Source organism: Alosa alosa, chromosome 10, assembly GCF_017589495.1.
Source record: "Alosa alosa isolate M-15738 ecotype Scorff River chromosome 10, AALO_Geno_1.1, whole genome shotgun sequence".
NCBI lineage: Eukaryota > Metazoa > Chordata > Actinopteri > Clupeiformes > Clupeidae > Alosa > Alosa alosa.
The window spans coordinates 9275115-9296518 of record NC_063198.1 but is presented as its reverse complement, the minus strand read 5'-3'; the positions used below and the strand labels follow the sequence as shown (position 1 = coordinate 9296518).

At 43.8% G+C, this 21404-nt stretch overlaps 2 protein-coding genes across 3 annotated transcripts; one reads left to right on the top strand and one right to left on the bottom strand.

The window, feature by feature from the left end:
• Window positions 1–988: 988 nt before the first annotated feature.
• Window positions 989–9139, top strand: cfap100 (cilia and flagella associated protein 100). 2 transcript variants are annotated; one of them, XM_048254281.1, is made up of 16 exons: window positions 989–1134; window positions 1221–1279; window positions 1439–1495; window positions 1642–1739; window positions 2196–2373; window positions 2687–2754; window positions 3388–3551; window positions 3737–3817; window positions 4080–4282; window positions 5813–5918; window positions 6048–6090; window positions 6227–6381; window positions 6555–6690; window positions 7184–7386; window positions 7926–8019; window positions 8103–9139. In XM_048254281.1, the coding sequence occupies exons 2-16, from the start codon at window positions 1246–1248 to the stop codon at window positions 8214–8216; spliced, it is 1734 nt and encodes a 577-aa protein (XP_048110238.1). In that variant the 5' UTR covers window positions 989–1134; window positions 1221–1245; the 3' UTR covers window positions 8217–9139. The 2 variants fall into 2 exon arrangements, with proteins under 2 accessions (XP_048110238.1, XP_048110237.1); XM_048254280.1 differs by having other exon boundaries at window positions 1436–1495.
• A 1234-nt stretch (window positions 9140–10373) lies between these two features.
• Window positions 10374–21276, bottom strand: si:dkey-156n14.3 (zinc finger protein ZXDC). Its single transcript, XM_048254276.1, has 10 exons — window positions 19132–21276; window positions 18609–18761; window positions 18328–18406; window positions 17480–17610; window positions 17047–17217; window positions 15008–15810; window positions 14633–14717; window positions 11775–11938; window positions 11429–11530; window positions 10374–11263 (listed from the first exon to the last, which is right to left on the bottom strand). The coding sequence occupies exons 1-10, from the start codon at window positions 21272–21274 to the stop codon at window positions 11177–11179; spliced, it is 3918 nt and encodes a 1305-aa protein (XP_048110233.1). The 5' UTR covers window positions 21275–21276; the 3' UTR covers window positions 10374–11176.
• Between the last annotated feature and the right edge of the window lie 128 nt (window positions 21277–21404).

The window sequence follows — 21404 nt, the reverse complement described above, 5'->3', positions numbered from 1 at the left end:
ACCTTGTCTGACATCGTTATTTAAAAAGCCAGTGGTGGATAAACAAATGGCGAGCGTGCGACAGAGGGAAGTTATTTGTTGCTTTAACTCTCCTGTGGTATTAACTTAAAAGAGTTTTGTCTACTAAAATGGAATTTGGGGATCATGACTAACTTTATTTTCTTAAAATACTAGCAGCCAAATTTGCTTGTTTTAGTACAAGTATGCTTGGAATTGTAATTAGTCATATTTGAAGGGCAGTTTTTGTAGTGTGTTAATTGTGCTCTCACTGCCTGAATGGCTTCAATGGACTTGTATTTTTATGTGAGGTAAATGTGAAGACCATGCTAGTAAATGACTAGCTACAGTAGCCTACACCTGCTCTCTTTGACAGTTTAGCTTAACCTGACTTTTTTTTTTTATTATTTATTTAATAAAGGTACCATATTTTCTTAAATTCAGGGTATCCATATAGCCTACCATTTGGATTAAATAGCTGACTAACAAGAATAATGTTAAACCAATTGTTAAATAAAGATGTATTTTTGTACACAATATTCCTGTTCCATGTAGCATTTGTGTGGTGAAGTTGTTTGAATGAGACACCATGCCAAGAGCTTTGTGGAAGTTTGACAACTTCATTGGGCGTTTACTAAGGTTAAAGTCACACACATTCCTAGCCTCCAACTCGAAAAAATATGTAGTTGGGGATAAAGTTCCAAAGGGATTCCGGTAGCGACTCAAATAAGCCTATTTCACGCCGCCATTTTTAGATGAGAGGCTTATCCATAGACACAATATACATGTATATTATGTCTATGGGCTTATCCATGGACAGTAAAAGAAAGGTGACAACGTGCTAAGATCATGGGTAAGATGAGCCGCCGCACTAGAATCTTTGCTGCCACCTGTTGGAAAGTGTCAAAGGACCCTGAATAATCGTTGCTACGGCAACAGAATGCAAACTCGGAAATGGTGATTGAAAGTTCCAGGCTGTTTGAGGAACATTTCAAACATGGTTTTGCTTACAAAAGTTAAGCTGGTGCTGCCTGTGTTTATTTTTGAAAGATGGGCTACCTCTTAAATAATGTACAAGTTCACATATAGAATGTACTAGCTTAATAGTCGTGTTTTAAACTTCAGCGGCATCCAAAGGTGGGTTATGTTTCTCAAATGTTGAAATGTACTAGATAGATGGTTAAATAGATAAAAGATTATATTTGACCTTTATTATTCTGCAGCTTTATCTTCGAGATTGTCCTAAAGATGTCATCACCACAGCTGTCACCAGTGATACATGGTAAGTTAGGTTTAATAACAAGATATGGACTTTATATTGAAATAGCGTATAAACTATACGATCTGAGATTTGCAAGAGTTGTTATGTGTCACCTAACTCTGTTGCACATGAGAAAAAAGCTTGAGAGAGAAATTAGACTGCTGCTTTCTCACTCAGCAGACCGTCAGGTGATGGCTGTACCTTCCCCAAGAAGCAGCGCCAAGTCTCTGGAGTCAGGTAGGTGATTCAGCCATCTGGAGAGAAAGGCTACTTTTTTTGTTAGTTACACCAGCTATCTACTATCTCAATATATTGGTGCCTTGCTTGCAGACAGCACGTTTGAGTCTGTATGTGTTCATGAATGCCTACATTCAAATCGGCAGAACCTGTAGTAAGAAGAAAAGGAACAAATCCTTTCCGAATGCCGGACAACAGCAGCATCTTTGTCTTGAGGAATGAGGAGAGGGAACGCAGGAAAAAGGTGAGTATTTTCAAAACCTGCATAATGTCCATTCGTGTGGTTTGGTCCATTTCATGGGGTGAAATTCTACACAATACGTTTTGGGAGCCTGAAATTAAGGAAATGGATGTGTGTTGTCCCCTGACATAGGCCTAGGCCTTGTACCAAACATAGGCAGACTTTGGTTGGACATGGAAATCTAGGACCATGTCACAGAGATCATGTCCCACAATCATAAACCTCCAGAACCATCTTCCTCCACTGATCCTGCCTGGTGGTGCTCAAGAAGCCCAACACTGAGCATGACAAACTTAGCCTGGCCACACCCACCTAGATCTCTTTTCAGGGAGATACTATTCACAAAGTGAATGAGTCTGATTTTAACCATGCTATGACAATCTGCCACAAAAAGTGAGAGGGCCAGTGGACCCTAGTAGCGCTTCTTACCTAAGTGAAATGTCTGTTTCCCATTTGCAGGAGCTGGAGGAGCAGCACAGGCTGAAGGTCCATGAGAAAGTGACCTTTGCAGGTCGTATGAGGGCTGGTGGGGCCCGGCAGAGGAAGAAGGTCCTGGAAGAGCCTCAGGAGGACGGTGATGGGGACGCCCGACCCCCTGGGGCCCTCAAGCCTGCGTGGATGGCGGCCATGATGAAAGGTGGATAGGATTGGACCTAGACAAACACATGCGTTTCCAGTAACAGATTATCATGTGATCACAGAAATGATTTAGTGTGTAGTTTTGTACTTTTGATTACTTCTGTTCCATCATTCTCTGTCTCTAGCTAAAGCTGGTCATCCCTGCTGAGGGTTGCTTGACAAGGCAGCGGACCTGTCTAAGATAAACTGTGTGAAATCTGTATTAAAAGCGCAAACAGCATTTTTAGCCTCATCAGCACATTCCCACACACTCATCACAGTTTTTTGTTAACGCATTTGGTAAATGACCACCCTGTCCTGTGTCCCCTCAGATCGCAACATTGATCGGGAGAGCATGAGTGAATACATCTCAAAGAAGAGGGAAATGTTTCTGATGGAGGTAAAGGGACAGGGGACGGATGCTCATGTTTCTGTGCTCCCAAGAGACACCTGGTTTTGCGTGCATGTCTGACAATGCAGAAATACATCATGCAGAGACATTCAGATGTTTGTATCCCAGTGGTTCAGTTATTCAATGTAACGTAACACATCATGTAATTAATAGTGCAATGATACTATTAGGTAAGGGATAATGGATGACACGTTGTTCGTGTATCAGAAAAATAATGCACAGTCGAGGTAGTAATGTGGCCACAAGACAAAGCGAAGTTCCAAGAAATTGGAACTACTTTGTACTGTAGGTGTGCAAATATCTGAGAAATAATTGATGTTCTAAAGAGTGCATAACAATAGGGAATTCAACCAATCATTGGTATAAGTGTGGTGTGATGTAAGTCTTATGGTATAACAAATGATAATAGTTTGCTCGAAATAAACAACCTGTAATAATATACCAGTGTGCGATGATCTTTACTTTTGAAAAATGATAACGAGCACTTTCATACTTCCATGAAGCTTCCTTTCATTTCATCCTGACTTTGTTTTAATTCCCCTTCTCCTCTCTCACTCTTTGTTGCCCTTGTTTCTGTCTTTCTGTCTTCCTCTCATCTCACTGTCATTGCCACTGTCCCAGTACTCCTTAGAGGTGAAGAAGCAGGAGATTGAGCGGCTCGAGGCTACAGCCACATCCATGGAGAAGAAGCTTAGAGAGGCTGAACACTTCCTGGAGGAGGACAGTGCCATGTTTGACGAGTTCCTCAAGGAGAATGACAGGAAATCAGTGGCAGCAATCAAAATGTACAGGACAAGTCATTCAACCCACACACAGCTAGGCTGATGCTATTGGTGAAGATTAAACACCTTTAACAGAAAAATAGCAACACATAACACATTGCCGGACAGTTTCACAGAGTCAAACTATTGTCACTGTCAATTATAATTATGGCTGAAAATTGTTGTGTAACTTGTGCTTGGTTTTGTAGGGCAGAGCAAGAGACCAAACTAAAACTTGAGAAAGTGCTTGAGATCAAGAGACTCTCTGCTAAAATTGTGGCTGTTAAGAGGTAGGCTATCCCCCCCCAAAAAAAAAATTCAAGAAGTGCTTGACTTTGCTGTAAAGTGATACTTTTGCTTTTATGCATGTATGACTGCATGTTTAGTCATATGTAATAGTATTTGGTATTTTGATTATTCAAATGTGGATATTTTGTTGTGGTCTTTGATGGGCTTATAATGTGTGTGTGTGTGTGTGTGTGTCTGTCTGTCTGTTTGTTTGTTTGTTTGTTTGTTTGTTTGTTTGTTTGTTTGTTTACATGCCCTCTGTAGTGACATCTCTAAGTATGAAGACAACCTAAAGGAATACACGCTCTATAAGGACTTCCTGTTTAAGCTCTCTCCACCAGAGTGGCAGGAGCAACAGCGGGCCAGGAGAGGGAGGCTCCAGCAGGCCAGAGCCAAGGAGCGAGAGAAGGACGCAGAGAAAGCTGCTGTCAGCAAGAGTCCTAACAGGAGCTCCACTGGAGAGAAATGTAAGTGAATGTTATACTCTTTCTGTAGAGAATTGTGTGGTAGGAGCAGGCTCCACTCAGTCTCCTTTTTTGTCTTTGAGAGTGCTGGTCCAAACTTATAATTGATACAAAGTGCAGCCTTTATTCTCCTTCTTATACTCTTTCTGTAAGTCGCTTTGGATAAAAGTGTCTGCTAAATTAATAAATGCAAATGCAAAAGTGGACTAAGTTAGAGCAAGTGCCCCTCTTTGGTTCATTTTCTTAAAGTTAAAGTCAGAAATGGTAGCCTTTCACTCAGGACAGGTCGCTCAAAATCACAAGCAGTACAAAAAAGGATGACGTCACCAGTAAGCAGCTGTAAAAAAAATAGAATTTTTTAAAACGATGAACAAAACACAGTGTGCTACTCTCTTTTAAGAAGAACAAAAGGCAGTTCTGTGCGCCTTGCATTTTTCAAACATTAAACGGCATCTTTTTTTAAGTCCAACCACTGTCTGAAGTCTATTTCACTAAATATTAATGCAGACCAGGATTTATAGAGATAATGATCTCCTCTCATTTGAACAGTTTAGGTCTAGTAGATTAGCTTTACTAAAGACCCATAATAACAGATGGTGTATATCTTACCGGTATGTGGCTTTTGGCACGGCATGGCATGACCTTGAATCATTATTGGAAACCTGCATAGGTGGGATAATATTGTGAGGTAGAGAGGTGAGATCAATTAATTTACTAGCCTGGGAATAGTTATACAAAACTTTGGCAAATTTGGGATTTGCTCTGAAGGTCCGCCTGGCCAAGCGGTCATTGAAGCCCATTTCCAATGTCCCTAAAACACAGGCATGCAAATACAATCGCTAATCCGGCATGGACGGGTATTTCTTATGAATTGAGTGAACAACTGCCTTTAAAACCTTCGTTTCCATGATTGCTACAGTTCTGAAACAATTTGGTAAGAGTTTAATGCACCAATTTAAGTTTAATTTCACTGCTAGTTACGCCCCTGCTGGAAGTCTTAAGTCAATGAATCTTTTCCAGACCCACTCTCAATTACAACTGAGTAGGTCTGCGTGCTAACCAGGCTATGAATTTAAGATATAGCCATAAAATTATACAATAAACCCTCCAGGTGAAACATTGTGCATGCACTGTATATACAGATAAACTCTTCATCTAAGTAAATAGATTTTTATATCTCAAACATGTATACAGTTTGGCAGTATTTTATTTACTATAGACCTTGTTCCTAGAGAGTTTCCGGTTGAAACGTTCAAAACCAACGCAGATACGTTGAAATGAAAATGAATCGGACTTTTGGATAATGCTCCACAAAATGTTGACTTAAAGTAATAGTTTTTTACATTTTTGCTTGTCCCCAAGTAGCTCAATGTCGTTTTTACCGGGAATGCCGTGGGAACGCACATGTTTGTGGATGAAAGGGTCTATACAATATTCAAATCTGTAACTCAATGGCTACGCTGGCTTTTTCTGTGTTCTCTACACATACCCATCACCATCTCAAAATAATCCCCATATGCTGTGCTGTTGAAGCTGCCACTGGACAGAGGGGGAGCTTATTAAGCCAGGGCCTGCCCCCTGTCAGAGAGGCCAAGAGGCTGCCCACTCCAGGCTCCACAGAACTACAGAGTGACAAATTGTGAGTGAACACAGTCACATGCCAATGCCATAATTAGCTGTACAAATACTGATCTAATCCTTTAAAAATAGTTCAGTCAGACCCTGCATTCAGTAATACTGATACATAAGGTTGTTTCTGTGTTCACAGAGGGAAAGCATCTGAAACTGATGATGACAGCTCAGAATATGAGGTCTGTTGTATTTTTCTGCCATTTGTCTGGTACCCAACTTTCAGGCCTTCTGATATGACTGCTAAGACCGAACCTAAAATGCCTTGAGTTACTCCAAGACTAAATGCTGCTGCTGTTGCTTTGGCGCCCTCTGCAGGATGAACCAGCGCTGTACTTTACCGACCCGCAACAGCTTGTCGACCTGCTCACGGAGCTGGAGGAGCAGAACCTCTCGTTGGTTCAGAACGCCTGCGAGACCGAGGAGACCCTGGAGGAGTTCCGCAAGGTCATGGAAGTGACACGCAAGGAAATGTAAGAGATCTGACGAGGATCAAAGTTAGGAAAGGGGACAGAGACAGAGAGGCAGCTGCCCACACTTGACTCTTCATATCCTATTATATCTGTTTATACTTTCCTCCTTTGTTCCTCAAAGTCTATCTGTGACAGTAGCCAATTATAGCCAATCTTCCCCTTCTGCTCTACAGGGATTCCGAGTCTGCAGAGCTAGAGAAGCAGCTCGAGGTCATGACCTCAGCTATCCAGCGGGAGCAGGAGAAGGTGGCGGAGTTGGAGCTCAGAGCCAGACTCTACAGCTTTGGCCACTTAAAGAACGAGGACCAGGTGAGGCCTCCTACCTCTGATTAGCTGGGGTTCTATCCCAGGCATTTGCATATTTTGAGCACATTCATTAAAATGTGGTTACACAAGGGACGAGTTGTGAACAGGTGTTGCTCAAAACGTAAGATTTTCAGGCCATCTTTACCGGAAACAGTTAATGAAATCGCAACAAATGCAACTTAATGTGAATAAACTAGTTTTCGTTAACCTTAGTCATGTTGTACCCTATGCAAATCATGAGAATTCAATTTAAACAAATTAGTTTCTCAAACAGCTTAGAAGATATTAAACTTAAACCTAAATCTACAAATCCTTGATTTAGGCCTAAACTAAGATTAATTTAATCCTTCTTGGTGCAACCCACCCATAAAGTATTTCCAGGATTTAAGATCTCTGAAAAGTTGTATTGTTTCCCAAACCATATTTACTGTAAGTAGGACATGTATCCTCTCTCTCTCTCTCTCTCTCTCTCTCTCTCTCTCTCTCTCTTCCCCAGGACAACATGTTGCACACCCTCAGAGGGAAGGTGGAGGAGGTCCACCGCTGCTGTGTGGGAGACACTGGAGCCAACCTCAGCACACTGCAGATGCTGACCAACATTGAGAGCCGGCTAGGGGAGCTCATGGAGAGGATGGAGACCATCCCCAAGGACAGGCTCCAGATGGCTGAGAAGGCCAAGGAGAGGGAGAGGAGAATGAGGTACGAGTTGGTCGTTTGGACGCATTGTTATGGCCAGGCTACAGCAGACGTGTAACTGAAGCGGAACATTTGAAATCAATGGAATGTTTGGAATCAGTGGAACTAGCTTGCCCACATATGGGAGCAGTGTATATGCACGGCAGACACACACACAAAAAGAAATAGGCCAGTGTTCTATTCTAGGCCAGTCTTCCATCTTTCACTGGGTTTCAGTTCTGCTTTCAGTGTAACCCAGACCTTACAGACAGGCGGCAGACATGTAACTGAAGTGCTCCATTCCTGGAGTGTCTGCTACAAGAAGTAGCGTCCACTATAATCAATAGAAGTGGCTACACCAGACGTGAAAGTCTCCTGTACATTTGAAGAAAAAAAATATATATAGATCAGTTTTCTAAAATAATTTTTATGCTCTGCCAACGGAATGCTTCAGTTGCACACCTGGTGTAGCCTGCCTGTTAGTGTGCGAGTAGGAAATGGTGATGACTCTTCGGAGTTTACCTGCCGGATTAATCCATCTGTTTCTCTCACGCTGCACTCAGGATGAGGGAGGAGAAATTACACCAGCAGAAGCAACTACAGGAGGATAGGATCAGAAAGGCTCTGGAGAGATCTCAGGCTGAAAACAAGAAAAAAGTGAGTGGGGAGTGAACACTTACTGGAAAACAGGGGAAACCGTGTGGGGAATTTATCCACCAACATTCTGTTTCATTTTGCAGGTGGGCAAAAAGCTCATGACAAGATCTCAGCCCCTGTCCCGCAAGCTGAACGTAATCCAGAAAACAGATTTCTCTGACAAAGAAAGAGAGGACCATCTGTTCTTTTTCACTTAAGAGATGGGTCAGCAGGTATAAGAGCCATCTGTGCCTCGACACCGCAGTAGTCTTAATTAAGCCATAGCAGGAGGCAGGGGAAATGTGTACAACTGTAAATAATGTCTCATGACTGGGCTGCTGGCACAATTATTTAACCACAAAGTTGATTGGATTTGACAGGTCCTCTGTGGAGGTGTTGTAGTGCATGGGGTATTGTAGGAGTTGGACAGCAACATTGTGTTAATTTGGAAATAGTGAGGCCAGTATTGTGATGTAAGTTACATTACATGACTTATTTTAAATCCAAACACAACTAAACCATCTGGCACTGAGATGCACTATATTGCCAAAAATATTGGGTCACCTGCCTTGACTCACATATGAATTTAAGTGACATCCCATTCTTAATCCATAGAGTTTAATATGATGTCGGTCCACAAGGTTTAGGAGTGTGTTTATGAGAATTTTTGACCATTCTTCCAGAAGCGCATTTGTGAGGTCAAATACTGATGTTGGACGAGAAGGCCTGGCTCTCAGTCTCCGCTCTAATTCATCCCAAAGGTGTTCTATATGGTTGAGGTCTGTGCAGGCCAGTCAAGTTCATCCACACCAAATACTGCCATCCATGTCTTTATGGACCTTGCTTTGTACACTGGTGCACAGTCATGTTGGAACAGGAAGGGGCCCTAAATTGGCAGCATGGAATTGTCCAAAATCTCTTGGTATGCTGAAGCATTGAGAGTTAATTTCACTGGAACTAAGTTGGCAAGCCCAGCTCCTGAAAAACAACCACAGGCCATAACCCACCCTCCACTAAACTTTACACTGCAATGCAGTGGTGGGGATGAACTTGACTGGCCTGCACAGAGTCCTGGGGCCTCATTTATAAAGCGTTCTTACGCACAGATTTGATCTTAGACTTTTATAAATCTGCCAACGCTCAGATTTATAAAAGCTGTCTTTGACGTGGAAAAGTGCTTATCTCCACTTCAGGTTCAAACTTGACGTACGACCATTTCCTTGTGGTAATGCCGGGGTACTGCAAGTAATCTGAGGTCTAAGTGCGATCAAAATTCCAAGACCAATGATCTCATGTCTTTCTTTGCCATATGCATGATCAATATCAGAAGATTTTTAAAGACAATTTTTGGATGCAGCTTAATGTTTCATGGGGCCCCTGACCTCAACCCTATATAGAGCACCTTTGGGATGAATTACCTAGCGTTCATGGGCTTCGGAAAAACCTTTTTCCCAGTGAAAACATCATTCCGCGTCATTCACGTCACGTAATGTTTTAGTCAGAGGCTATGGTCAGAGGTTAGAAACTGGGGCTAGATTTTGCTAACAGAGTTGCCCAGTTTGGGGCTCGTCATCATGTCGTCCAACAGTTTTAATGTGAACTTTGGAATTTGCCCTTTTTTGTCACTTGAAAGCTGCATATCTTTCTTTCACAAGCGTCTTACACTGTATTTTAAGCAAATACACTTGTTTGTTTAGGATTAGTGAGTGTATGTTTTAACCTTTGTTGTGGCATTCGTGTTTGTCACACATTCCGATGGCAAAGCCCATGAACACTTGCTGTGGGAAAAACAAAGTAGCCACGGGGGCGGTCCTTGTCATTCCGAAGTGCCCTGAATGCACCATTAGAGTGGAGACTGAGAGCCAGACCTTCTCGCCCAACATCAGTGTGACCTCACAAATGCACTTCTGGAAGAATGGTCAGAAATTCCCATAAACACACTCCTAAACCTTGTGGAAAGCCCTCCCAGAAGAGTTGAAGCTGCTATAGCTGCAAAGGATGGACTGACATATTTAAGCCCTATAGATTAAGAATGGGATGTCACTTAAGTTCATATGCGAGTCAAGGCAGGTGACCCAATACTTTTAGCAATATAGTGTACATGTTTTAGAATTATTGCATTTATTTGTCTTTTAAGATAGTTTTTCTAAATTATGAATGAGACTGACTGCAAGGAATGTGAGTGTTTTTCTCCAAGTAAAGTCATAGATTTGTAGCAAAGACTCAGTTGACTTTTTCTTAGCTTGACCAGTGTGGGGACCTGTAGACTTCATGGAGCACTGCAATGACATGCAGCCTCCCAGGCCTCAGCCTGTGATTAACACAATCAACTAACTAACATTTACTTAGTGTTAACAAATAGCTCCAAACTACAATTACAGGTACTGATTTTTTTTTAATTGATTGCTCAGTCATGTAAACCCAACCTAATAAATAACAAGATGAAAGTTCATTTCTTACATTACAGATATAAAAACAAACAAACAAACAAACAAACAAAACAAACAAACAAAAAAAACAATTTCATTTGTCTTTTATAAACATGGGAACATGATTTTCAGTCTCCATCTCAGACATAAGGAATACAAAAATAAATGTCAAGTAACCGAAAAACAAAATGTCACCAAAACCAGAGAGCAGGAAGCTGTTCCATGTGATGGTGTTTGTTTATGTACGCATGTAAGGCATAGTAGAGAAGCTTAGACATTATAAGAAAGGCAATGGAGCACTTGAGCCAACAGATGCCAAACGGCATAAACCAAAAACCACAAGCAAGGTGGAAAGAAGTGCCATGACACCTAAAGCAGAGTTCATGGGGGGTGTGATATGCCTTGTCTGGCCAATCTCTCCAATAGTCTCCAGCTACAGGTCTGATGTCAAACCTTAAACACAACAAAGGTTGCCAGTCACTGTCCAGACACACCAAAGAGTAAAAAAAAAAAAAAGATTGCCCCATATTAAGATTAATGGCAAATCCATCCCAAGGTGCATTGCTCCCCATTGAAAACGTTTAAATTACTTTTTAAAGTCACTAATAATATAAAAGAGCTGTACAAAGAATGACAAGAAACGTTAAGAAAGTCTTCCTTTGGAATCAAAAAGTGGCCAGCAGGTTGGCCGTGCCCAGGCTTTTAGTTCATTGTGTGGCATCTGGCGTCTAGGACGCCGGTCTCAGCTGTCACTCCAAGTCCTGCAGGTTAATGGTGCTCCCTGTGAACTGAGAGTTGTCTGAGCCGTTATCCTCCTCAGTCATGGTGGAGGGCTCCTAAAACAAGAGGAGGAACATTACTTTGATTTGAACGGCAAGAATGTTTTTGTTTTTTCCCCCGTACTGACAGTACTCCGTGACCTCGCGAAACCGAGATCTATGTGAAGTCACCAGAATTCTCCTTTAAACTGAGCCAAGCACTGGGCACGTTTAGCACCTTACCTGAAGGATGTTGACTGGCAAATCGACTGTTAGCTGTGAGTGAGAGCTCGACGTCTGGGAGCTCAACTGAAATGCCAGGTCCCCATCACTCCCAGGGTCATCCTATTACAACACACACACTTAGTCTTAGAAGATTGGATTTCTTTTCAAGTATATTTTTTGGTCTTTTTGCCTAAATGAGGACAATGAGGAGTGACAGGAAGTGAGTGGCACAGAGATTGGGTCAAACCCGGGGCACTTGGACCTGAATGTGGTATGGACGCTGCAGCCACTTGCACCACAGCGCAACAAAGACGGTGCTTTTCCCATTAACTGGTTTTAGGTGCATAACATGCGGTCAGCTCACCTGTAACAGTTGAATCTGCACATACTGAGCTCCAGTCACTGGGTCTCGAAGGGTCAAACCCCCGCTGGCGGAGTCCGCTCCTTCCCCAAACCGCGCACCGGACGAAGCCAACGGCGCCGCAGAGCTGGCACTCTTACCGCCCTTAGCCTTCCGCTGCCCCGCGCCTGCAGCACATAACAAAGGAAAACACACAGACAGTCACACATAAGCCTCAACCACTCCAGACGGTTAGCCCCGAGGCGCTGGGCTCTCTGACGACCCTGACCATCCAGGGGCCCGCCGGTGCGGAGCAGCACAAAACTTTATTGTATTGTGATAGCTATGTGTCTTGAACACAAAAATGCATGATTGGCATCTGGGACTCACAGCTGAAGCTGAGTAGAACACTCAATATACACTTATTGAATACACAATATACTTTCTGAATTTATATTTTTTTTCTGAATGCTTAAACACAACCGTGATTCTTATAGCACAATTTCTAAAACTATTAAAGCAACACCAAAGAACTTCTGTCGCACGCATGCTAATTGTTTATCCAGCACTGGCTTTGCAAATAACGATGTCAGACAAGGTAGAATATGTTGCATGATTTTATGAAAGTACGATGTATTGCGACATCAGATGCAAGTCAAATTTGTAGTTTCTTATGTCTCATTCCATCTAACTACAGAACCGCTACCCGATCTGGCAAACTTACATAGTGCGGTTATAGCCGATAGAGGGCTGCGAAGCGAATGCAGAAGTGCCGTTCACCCTGTTACGAGTTGATTAACCACTGAAACGATTTTGGAAACATTATTTGAAGGTACAAATAAAACTCTTTGGTGTTGCTTTAATACTTATAGCAAAACCACTCACTGAGTTCGCAAAACTAAAAGCACAAACACTGCTTTGCACTCTTTGCGGAATTGTAAACAACTCATGCTTTACACCCAATTTCCAAATGATCAACACACTCCTAGCAAATCTATACACATGACATGTATGGCTATTATTTACACTTTTTTGCCAACTCTCTGGCACACTTTCTCATGTGAAAACAGTTTTAGATAATTAGTTCACTTTGCAATCAGCCTAAGCACTATAAATAAGCCACAGGTAATGTACAATGGGTACAATGGAGGGAGCAGGAAGAGTGAGAAGAGTAAGAATTAGAGAAGGCTGAAGAAGAGGACGTAGAGATCAAGAAGTAGGAGGAAGAAGAGGAGGAAGAGGACGCGGAGGTGAAGTGAGAGGGAGAGGATGACAAGTATAAGGAGGTGAAGTTAGAGGATAAGGACAAGGATGAGCAAGAGGAGGACGAGGGGGGCCCTTTTTACAGGCAAAAAAAAAAAAAAAAAAAAAAAAAAAAAAAAAAAAAAAAATCAGTCTACATGTAGGGATATTGTCATGTCAGGCCTGGATACGACATTCCAGAATATATTTTCCCCGGTGCCTTGGACTAGGACATTGCATGTGATGTAGACGAAATTTTGAGAGACGACCCGATGTAGACTGATTTCTTTGCCTCAGTGAAATTGCTATTTTGTGTTTTGACTTGGAAAAAAAACACTTGTGTTTGTTTTGATGTGTGTAAATAAACACCAATACTTGAAGTTTGGATCCCTGTATGTTTTCAAATCTATGACAAAAGTATGACCTCAAACTGACAGTCTACCTTGTGCACAGAGAAAGCTAAAGCCAGATGTGTTTTTTATTCATACCATCAGTGTGTAGTTGACACATTGTGTGCTTACTATTGTGATGGCTTGTGTTTACTGTTTGATACAAAAACATAATTTTTACGAAGGTGTGAAGAGTTAAGCAAGGTGTGTTAGCTTTTGCAAGAGAACTACAATGTTTTGCTGATTGGGTGAAAGGTTTTCCTATTTGTGTGTAAAGTTTTGCAAAAAAAGCCATAGTTACAAAAAATGTGCTTAAGCAATCAGAAAAAACTGTAAGAGGCTGTAGAAATCTTCAGCTGTGTGTTTGGAAAGTCCATCACACATTTTTGTCATGTGGGGGCATAGACAACAACAACAAAATAAAACCGGTTTGGTTTGGTGCGCTCTCGTGGCCCCGACTTCTCCGCTGGCCGATGGACTAACAGCCAGTGTTGAAATCCTACACGCTGTAGCGTTAAAATGTTGCCGTCACACATAGCAAGGACACTGAGGGTGTGACCCAGTCCGTCTAATGCTACCCATACATCAGAAGACTTTGACAAGATTTGAGAAAGATTCTTGAAAGATTGAGTCTTTTAACTTTTAACTAGAGTCTACTAACTAATACCCATTCAATGATTCACTCAAAAAACTAAAATCTTTCCCAAATCTTGTCAAAGTCTTCTGGTATCAGGATGGCTTAACTCAGGGGTTCCCAAACTTTTCCACGACAAGGCCCCCCAAATACCGCTAGGTTCTGGCCAAGGACCCCCTTGATGTGTTATTAAACCCATCGACAATACTACGGCAAATGTAAAAATACATTAACCTAGTCCTAATGATTATTTTAGCCACAAGCACTTAGCGATGGAGCATACAATGCATTTGGGGCTTTCTGCTATATGAGAGCTATCACTCTACTATTATTCCCAGTCATTATCATGGAAAATATAATGTTCAGACATGCGACAAATTATTATAATGGCATTGTATAACAACCCTCATAGTAATATATATATATATATATATATATATATATATATATATATATATATATATATATATATATATATATATATATATATATATATATATATATATATTTAAAAAGATTTTCAAATGTATTTGTTGCTTTTATTTTTCCTTCCAACTTTGAGGCCCCCCTGACACCCACTTTGAAAACCACTGGCTTAACTGACCCCTCTGGCCTACCTGCAGAACCTGCTGGAGTCTTCTGCTTCTTCTTCTTGGCCAGCTGGATGGCTCTGTAGTCAGTCCGAGCCGAACCACCACTCTCCTTAAAACAAGCACACAACAAAAGTAAAATGTCACTAAATCGATCATCCCTTTTGGCAAACTGAATAGTGTCAACACAAAAAATAATGGACAGAAAACAGAGAAAACTTTAGGACTTTCTGATGACTTAAAGATTTCATTAAAGTGCATGTCAAAGTCAGCAGAGCGGCCAACTCACACATTCAAAGTGAGATTCATTCATTTGATTGACTCCACGCGCTCTTACACCAATCAAATGCGTGAGGGTTGGCAGCTCTGAGTCAGCCATCAATCCCAAGCTCTTCAACTCACCAGGAAGGTGCATGGTGTGACTGTGCCCAGTTCCGCCTCCTTATGGCTGCCGTAGGTGGCGCTGTGGGCAGGGAACACAAACTGCGCCATCCCCTTGCTGTCCGTCTGGCCCAGAGCCTCCACTCCTCCCCCGAGCAGGGGGCCCGAGGCGCGACATCTGACCCCAGCTTCGGCTTTGGACGGCGGTGGCGACAGCAGGTCCGGCACGGCGGTGCTCGCGAGGGCCGCAGACACTGAGAGGGCGGGCGTGAGCGAGGACGACAGTGTGGACGTGAGGGAGGACGAGGGCGGCTCGGAGGCCAAAGCGCTTGAGGAGCTCAGCACTTGCAGCTGCTCCGCACCGCCGGGCCCCTGGATGGTCAGGGTCGTCAGAGAGCCCAGCGCCTCGGGGCTAACCGTCTGCACGTCGTCCAGGTTCAGCGTGCCTTGCGGGAGGACCCCAGGGGGCCCCGTGTCCAGCACGTGCGAGCCCATGTCCGCGCTGGCCGCCAGGATCAGGGGGTCGACAGTCTTGGGGCCCAGCGTGGAGCCTACCGAGCCAGGGTCGATGGTGAGGATGCCGCTACTGACCAGAGATATGTCCATGGTGAAGGCGGTGGCGGCGGCCGCCCCAGGCCCACCCACACTGGGCACTGGCCCGGCAACGGTACTGGCGGGGACGCTGGAGAAGAGGGAGGTGAGGTCCAGGTTGGCCAGCTCGGTTCCGGATGACCCGGCGCCGGGGCCAGTGTTCTGGGGCCCACTGGTCAACTCACTGCTGGGCGTCAGGGTGGTGCTGGTGGTCTCCAGCTGATTCAGCACATCTGAGGATGGAAGAAGAGTGAGGATACAACAGAGATGTTGAGCCAGAGACTGGACAACAAAAAGATACATATACAGATGTGTTGGTCCTCCAAACGAAGATCAACACATTTCTCATGCCCATGATCGGCATGCATGTAGTAAGATGTATGTCATCAATGTGTTCTGATGTTATGATAATGGATAATGTTATGCATTAAGTAAGGGATAATGTAAGGACAAAAAAACAAAAAAATTAACAAACAGAAGGGGTTGCTTTGTCTTTAAGGGACTTATTTTACGATAATGACCGTCGACCATACATTATCCCGTACATTATACGGCTACTTGCCAAAACGAGAAAAAAAACTTAACAGTGACCACGTTTCCATGCACACCATATTCAGATTAAGGACCATATTCTGGTTATAACATAAATTGACCTCTAGAAGTGCAAACGTTTTGCCACACTTTTTGCCATGTTTGCCAAGTGTCAGGGCATCAAAACAAGTCCTTGCACAAACATGCGCAGATGTAATTTAATATTCCAAAATGAGCATTTTCCAACTAATGAGTTTCCATGCCACAATATTCTGGTTAAAAGAGGCATATGCTAGGGGTGTTATTCCAGTTTTTAGTATATAAGGTGTTTACATGACTTTACATGTGCAATCGGAATATTGTCATTATTCCAAATAAAACCGGAATATGGTGTGCATGGAAACATAGTGAGTGAGTCTTGAAAAATTATTTTGTTAACATGTCATGACTTCTGCTGAGAAATATACAGTTATATAATATAGCCACACCATTAGAACTTGAAAGTTTCAGATGTTGCAGAGCAACATACTACTTGCCGACTTTCACTTTCAATGAAGTTCCATTCTTAATTATACGGTTCCATTGTGATAAGTGAACAGACTTCTCACAAAATTAAATAAAAGACGGATCAGAAGAGCAAATCCTGCTGTCATTGGCAGTGTCTGGTCATTAGTTTTTATCCAGTTGTCATTATACAGAATTATTGGACCTCTGAACATTAGGAATATCCTTTTCTGTTAATGGAACTTTCTGCAGAATTCTGAAGAGCCATATACTAAAATGTATTCAATTATGTACTAAAACAAAAAGCCCAACAAGAACTGAATGTGTTAAACCAAGAACAGATCAAACAAGTCATGATCAAAAGATCCTCATCACGTGGAAAGACGAAAAGTAAACTAGAGTGCAGTGTTGCCGTTGCCGTGTCCGTGGCGTACCTGCGCTCAGGTTGTGGTGTTTGACCATGTGGCTCTTGAGACTGCTGCGGGAGGAGAAGTGCTTGGTGCAGCCGGCCATGGGGCAGCGGCTACGCAGGCACGTGCCGTCCTGACGGTGCTTCTTGGAGTGGATGTACAGGCTGCTACGCGCTGAGAACTTAGCGTTGCAACCTACACACACAAAGAAAATAAAGTACATAACATGAATGTTTAAAAACAAAACAAAAACGCACATTGTACTTTAAATAGATTCAAAGAAAAAAAAAAAAAAAAAAAAGATAAACATTGTGGGAAGTAGATCTGACTGGGCACTTATCTGTTTATTTACTAGTCAAATTCCTACCTACATACATCTACACACATACACACACACACACACACACACTATAGCTTGGCAAAAAGTGCACTATGAAGTCTAATAAGGATGGCAAACCTTCCACTTGGCACTCAAAGGGCTTGGTGCCCAGGTGCGTGATGCTGTGCCCCTTCAGGTGCTCGGCACGGGTGAACGACTTGCCACAGCCATCCTCCGGGCAGGTGAAGCGCCGGTCATCGTCGTGTTTCCTAGAGACAGAGAATGAGGGGGAACAAAAACAGGACACCATGAGTCTCAATGGAGCAATACCCACTATATTTACACCCCCTTCCCACCCACCCAGGCAATACCCACTATATTTACCCCCCTCCCCACCCCACCCAGGACACCATGGGTCTCAATGACAATACCATGAGTTACCCCCCCCCACCCAATACCCACTGAGTCTTTACCCAATACCCACTATATTTACCCACCCCACACAGAACACTGAGTCTCAATGGAGCAATACCCACTATATTTACCCCCCACACCCCTTCACCGTCCTTCTTTCAACTGTAACCTAGATCTGTTGTCCTACATACACACATTACTGCCTTCCCTAGAGATAGAGTCCTCCAGCATTAGGCTGAAATAAAAGTGCACTTAAAAGATAAGAGTCCACAATTCAAAATCAATATGCTGCTTGTTAAATGGATCTAATTGCTCCTCAGGGTCCACTACCTGTCAGTTCTGTGCAAGCACCGAAAATGGCAGTATTCATACACAACTCTGGCTCTGCAAACATAGTAGCTTGCAAAAAACAATTCCAGCCCATCACCACGTTGCTGCCGAAGCACTGAAAGTACTGCACTTTCATAAAAGTGTCTGTTCAACGCTCAAATATCAACGTCCTGAATTGCTGACTATCTAGAATACAGCTGGTAGTGCAATGCAATCAGAAACCCCAATGGGTCTTCACTCACCTTTTATGTCTGAGTAACTTTGACATGCTTGTGAAGGTCCAACCACAGGCTTCGGAATCGCACACAAACGGCCGTTCACCTGCAATGAGGAGAGGAATACAGAATGTCAAAGAGGAATACAGAACGTCAAAGAGGAATACAGAACGTCAAAGAGGAATACAGAACACAGAACGTCAAAGAGGAATACAGAACGTCAAAGAGGAATACAGAACGTCAAAGAGGAATACAGATAGAGTGGAGGCACTCGTCCCACACACAGCCTAATGTGCACAGGCCGATACCTGTATGACTGCGAAGATGAATTTTGAGCCTGCAGGCCTTGTCATATCTCTTGTCACAGCCAGGGAAAGTGCAGCTGTACAGGCCCGTCTCTCTGAAGTGTGTGCGGTTATGAGAGAACAGGGCGCTGAAGGTGATGAATGTCTTCTCACAGCCTGAAAAAACAATGGAAACCAGTACATAAGTGCATGAACCAGAAAAAAAAAATTTTTTTTTTTTAAAAACAGCTGGTGGGATGGCAGAATACTGGTATTCTAAAGGACTCCATCTGGGCAGAAAGAGTGTTTCACTTTTGTAGACAGACTGTTAAATGTTGGGAGTTCTGCACTTTCATAAACAGTAGAAACATTATGATCCACAGTGACCCAGCATTAATCAGCACACCAGTGGCCACTTTACACTACTGTAGTAGTATAATATCATGGTATGTGTAGTAACCATCCAAGCACCACTTGAAAACTGGTTAAATGCTGTAAGCATAAGTTCTGGGGTCATGCACACCAAGCCACCAATGATGCCACTCACCAGGAAACTCGCACTTGAAGGGCCTCTCTGGCTCAAAATGCGTCCGTTGATGGTTGGCGAGGCGCGTGGCGCTGCGGAACCGCTCGCTGCACACCTCGCAGGCGAACGCGTTCTCGCTGTCGTGGGCCTTGGCGTGAGCCTTCAGGTTGTAGACGGTTGTGAAGCGCCGGCCGCAGTTCTCCCACTCGCAGCGGTAGGGCCGCAGCTTGTCGTGGGACTGCAGGTGGCGCTTCAGCTTGTAGGAGGTGGTGAAGGACCAGCCGCAGCCCTCCACCGTGCACTTGAAGGGCCGCTGGTCCTCCGTGTGGAACAGCAGGTGGAGCTTCAGCTTCTGCCTGGTCTCAAAGCTGCTGGTACAGCCGGGCTGCGGGCAGCAGTAGGTGACCAGGGCGGCCTTCTTGGAGAGGCCCACGACACCGGCCAGGCTCATGGGCTGCAGCTCATCCTCGCCAGTTGCTGTGGAGGCACTTTTGGGAGGTTGCTCCTCCGGCCCGGGGTGACCCTCGTCCATGCCACACAGCCTGACATCCTCCTGCTTGATGGGAGTGCAAGAGTCTAAAGTAGCACCGATTTCTGTGAGGGAGGAGTCGTCAGCAAGGTTCAGCTCTGTGTCACTTACAGACAAGCCAGCTTTTAGCTCATCTTGCTGGGCACTCACTGCAACGTTACTGATCTTCCCTATGGATTTGGTACCACTGTCATAGTTGAGAAGAACGATGTCTTCATGGTCCTTCATACCAAGGTGCTCTTTTAGACTGACCATCCCGTCGTCTTTGTAAGTGTAGCCCTCGGGCGATGCAGCTAAGGTCAGAACACCGTTCTCAATTGTGACAATGATGCTTTGATTGTTTATCATGATGGTGCCAGAGAACGTTTCGTGGGACATTGCGGGCGCAATGCCACTTGAGGCCCGGTTGTCTACGTTCGCTGGTGCTTCTGATAAGCCTGTGAAGTCGGACATAAACTCCGAATTGTTACTTGCGTCAGGCATCTCCACAGAATCCATCATATCTTCGTTAGAAGCAGAAGTACTTTTCGTCTCTGACTGAGGTGACAGTTTGTTTGAACCTAACTCTGCGGATGATGTTAGGTCATTCTCAGAAATGATTTCACGAGAGAGATGGGCATGGCGAACAGTATCGCCATATTCGTTCGACAAAACAATGTTTCCATTTTCAGCATCAATACATGTTCCCCGTCTTGTTCTGTCTGTTAGAGTAGAATCCGAAAGTCGTTCGGAAGCACCAATAAAACTAACATCTGACAATGGAGCGGGTTGTGAATTAAGTGTTCGGCTAATGACATTATTCAACTCGTCATCCGGTTCTAAAAGCAATGGTGTGCTGTGCACCTCCATTGACCTGAACGTCTTGATTTCAGAGGATTCAACGGCCTTACCGTTCACCCGCTCTCCATCTTTAGTCAAGCAAGAGGTTGGTTGGTCTCTCTGAGTCGTATTAACATTTCCTTCCTGTACAACATTGAAATCCACATAAAATTCCTCCGTTTGGGCCTTGGCTACGCCTGTATTGTTGCTCCTCGGTGTTACTGTATTTTCGCTTACCAGTGACTGCTGAAGGGTGGCGCCGTCTAGATGTTGCTGCCGTAAACTCTTGTTTAACGTTAGCTGTTGACACTGCTGTGAATGCTCAGAGTAGCCATCTTCCCCGTCAAAGAGCGGCAGCGCCATTTGCAATGAGCGATCTTCTTTCTCAACGTCGTACTTTGAAACACCTCTGACTTGGTCGGAGGCTGTTTGTAACCCGCCAAAATCCTTGTCCTTCACTGCTGTCACGTTATGATGCCCACTAATCCCCTCATGGCTTTGAGGCTGTAGTTGCATGTGAATATTCTTACCGTTTGGCTTATTGAGTACTGGCAGACAGACACCGCTGCCATTTTCTGCCAGTAGGCGAAATGGAGACGTCCTAGGCCTGTTGTTGTTGTTGTCACTGTGCGTTTTACGAGACTCTGAAACTGTCCCCACTTCGTTTTCGTTTGAAATTGCGCTAGAACAAGCCCCCCTCGTTGATCTCGGCGGAGACAAACCTGTTCTACGTGGGACGCCATGTTGATAGTGAGTGTTTTGGGCATCAGCAAGCCCCTGGATTTCCATCTTGGTATCCCTGTAGCAGCAACACATAAAAGGCCCGCCCTTCACAAATGTGTAATAAGATCCGGCCAAGCTACAAGAGTTTTATGGAGAACCATGGCTAAACCGTGGACTGGATCGGCATGGAATGCAGGCAAAGCAAGCAGTAATATCAAATACG

Excerpts from the sequence above, each read along its gene's own strand:
- si:dkey-156n14.3 (XM_048254276.1), bottom strand. The coding sequence starts at position 21,274 with ATGTGTTGCTGCTACAGGGATACCAAGATGGAAATCCAGGGGCTTGCT. Across the intron at positions 14,718-15,007 it reads TCACACCATGCACCTTCCTG|GAGAGTGGTGGTTCGGCTCG; the intron begins GTGAGTTGAAGA and ends GCTTGTTTTAAG. Across the intron at positions 11,531-11,774 it reads TGCAGATTCAACTGTTACAG|GATGACCCTGGGAGTGATGG; the intron begins GTGAGCTGACCG and ends GTGTTGTAATAG.
- cfap100 (XM_048254280.1), top strand. The coding sequence starts at position 1,246 with ATGTCATCACCACAGCTGTCACCAGTGATACATG. Across the intron at positions 2,374-2,686 it reads GATGGCGGCCATGATGAAAG|ATCGCAACATTGATCGGGAG; the intron begins GTGGATAGGATT and ends GTGTCCCCTCAG. Across the intron at positions 4,283-5,812 it reads GAGCTCCACTGGAGAGAAAT|CTGCCACTGGACAGAGGGGG; the intron begins GTAAGTGAATGT and ends GTGCTGTTGAAG.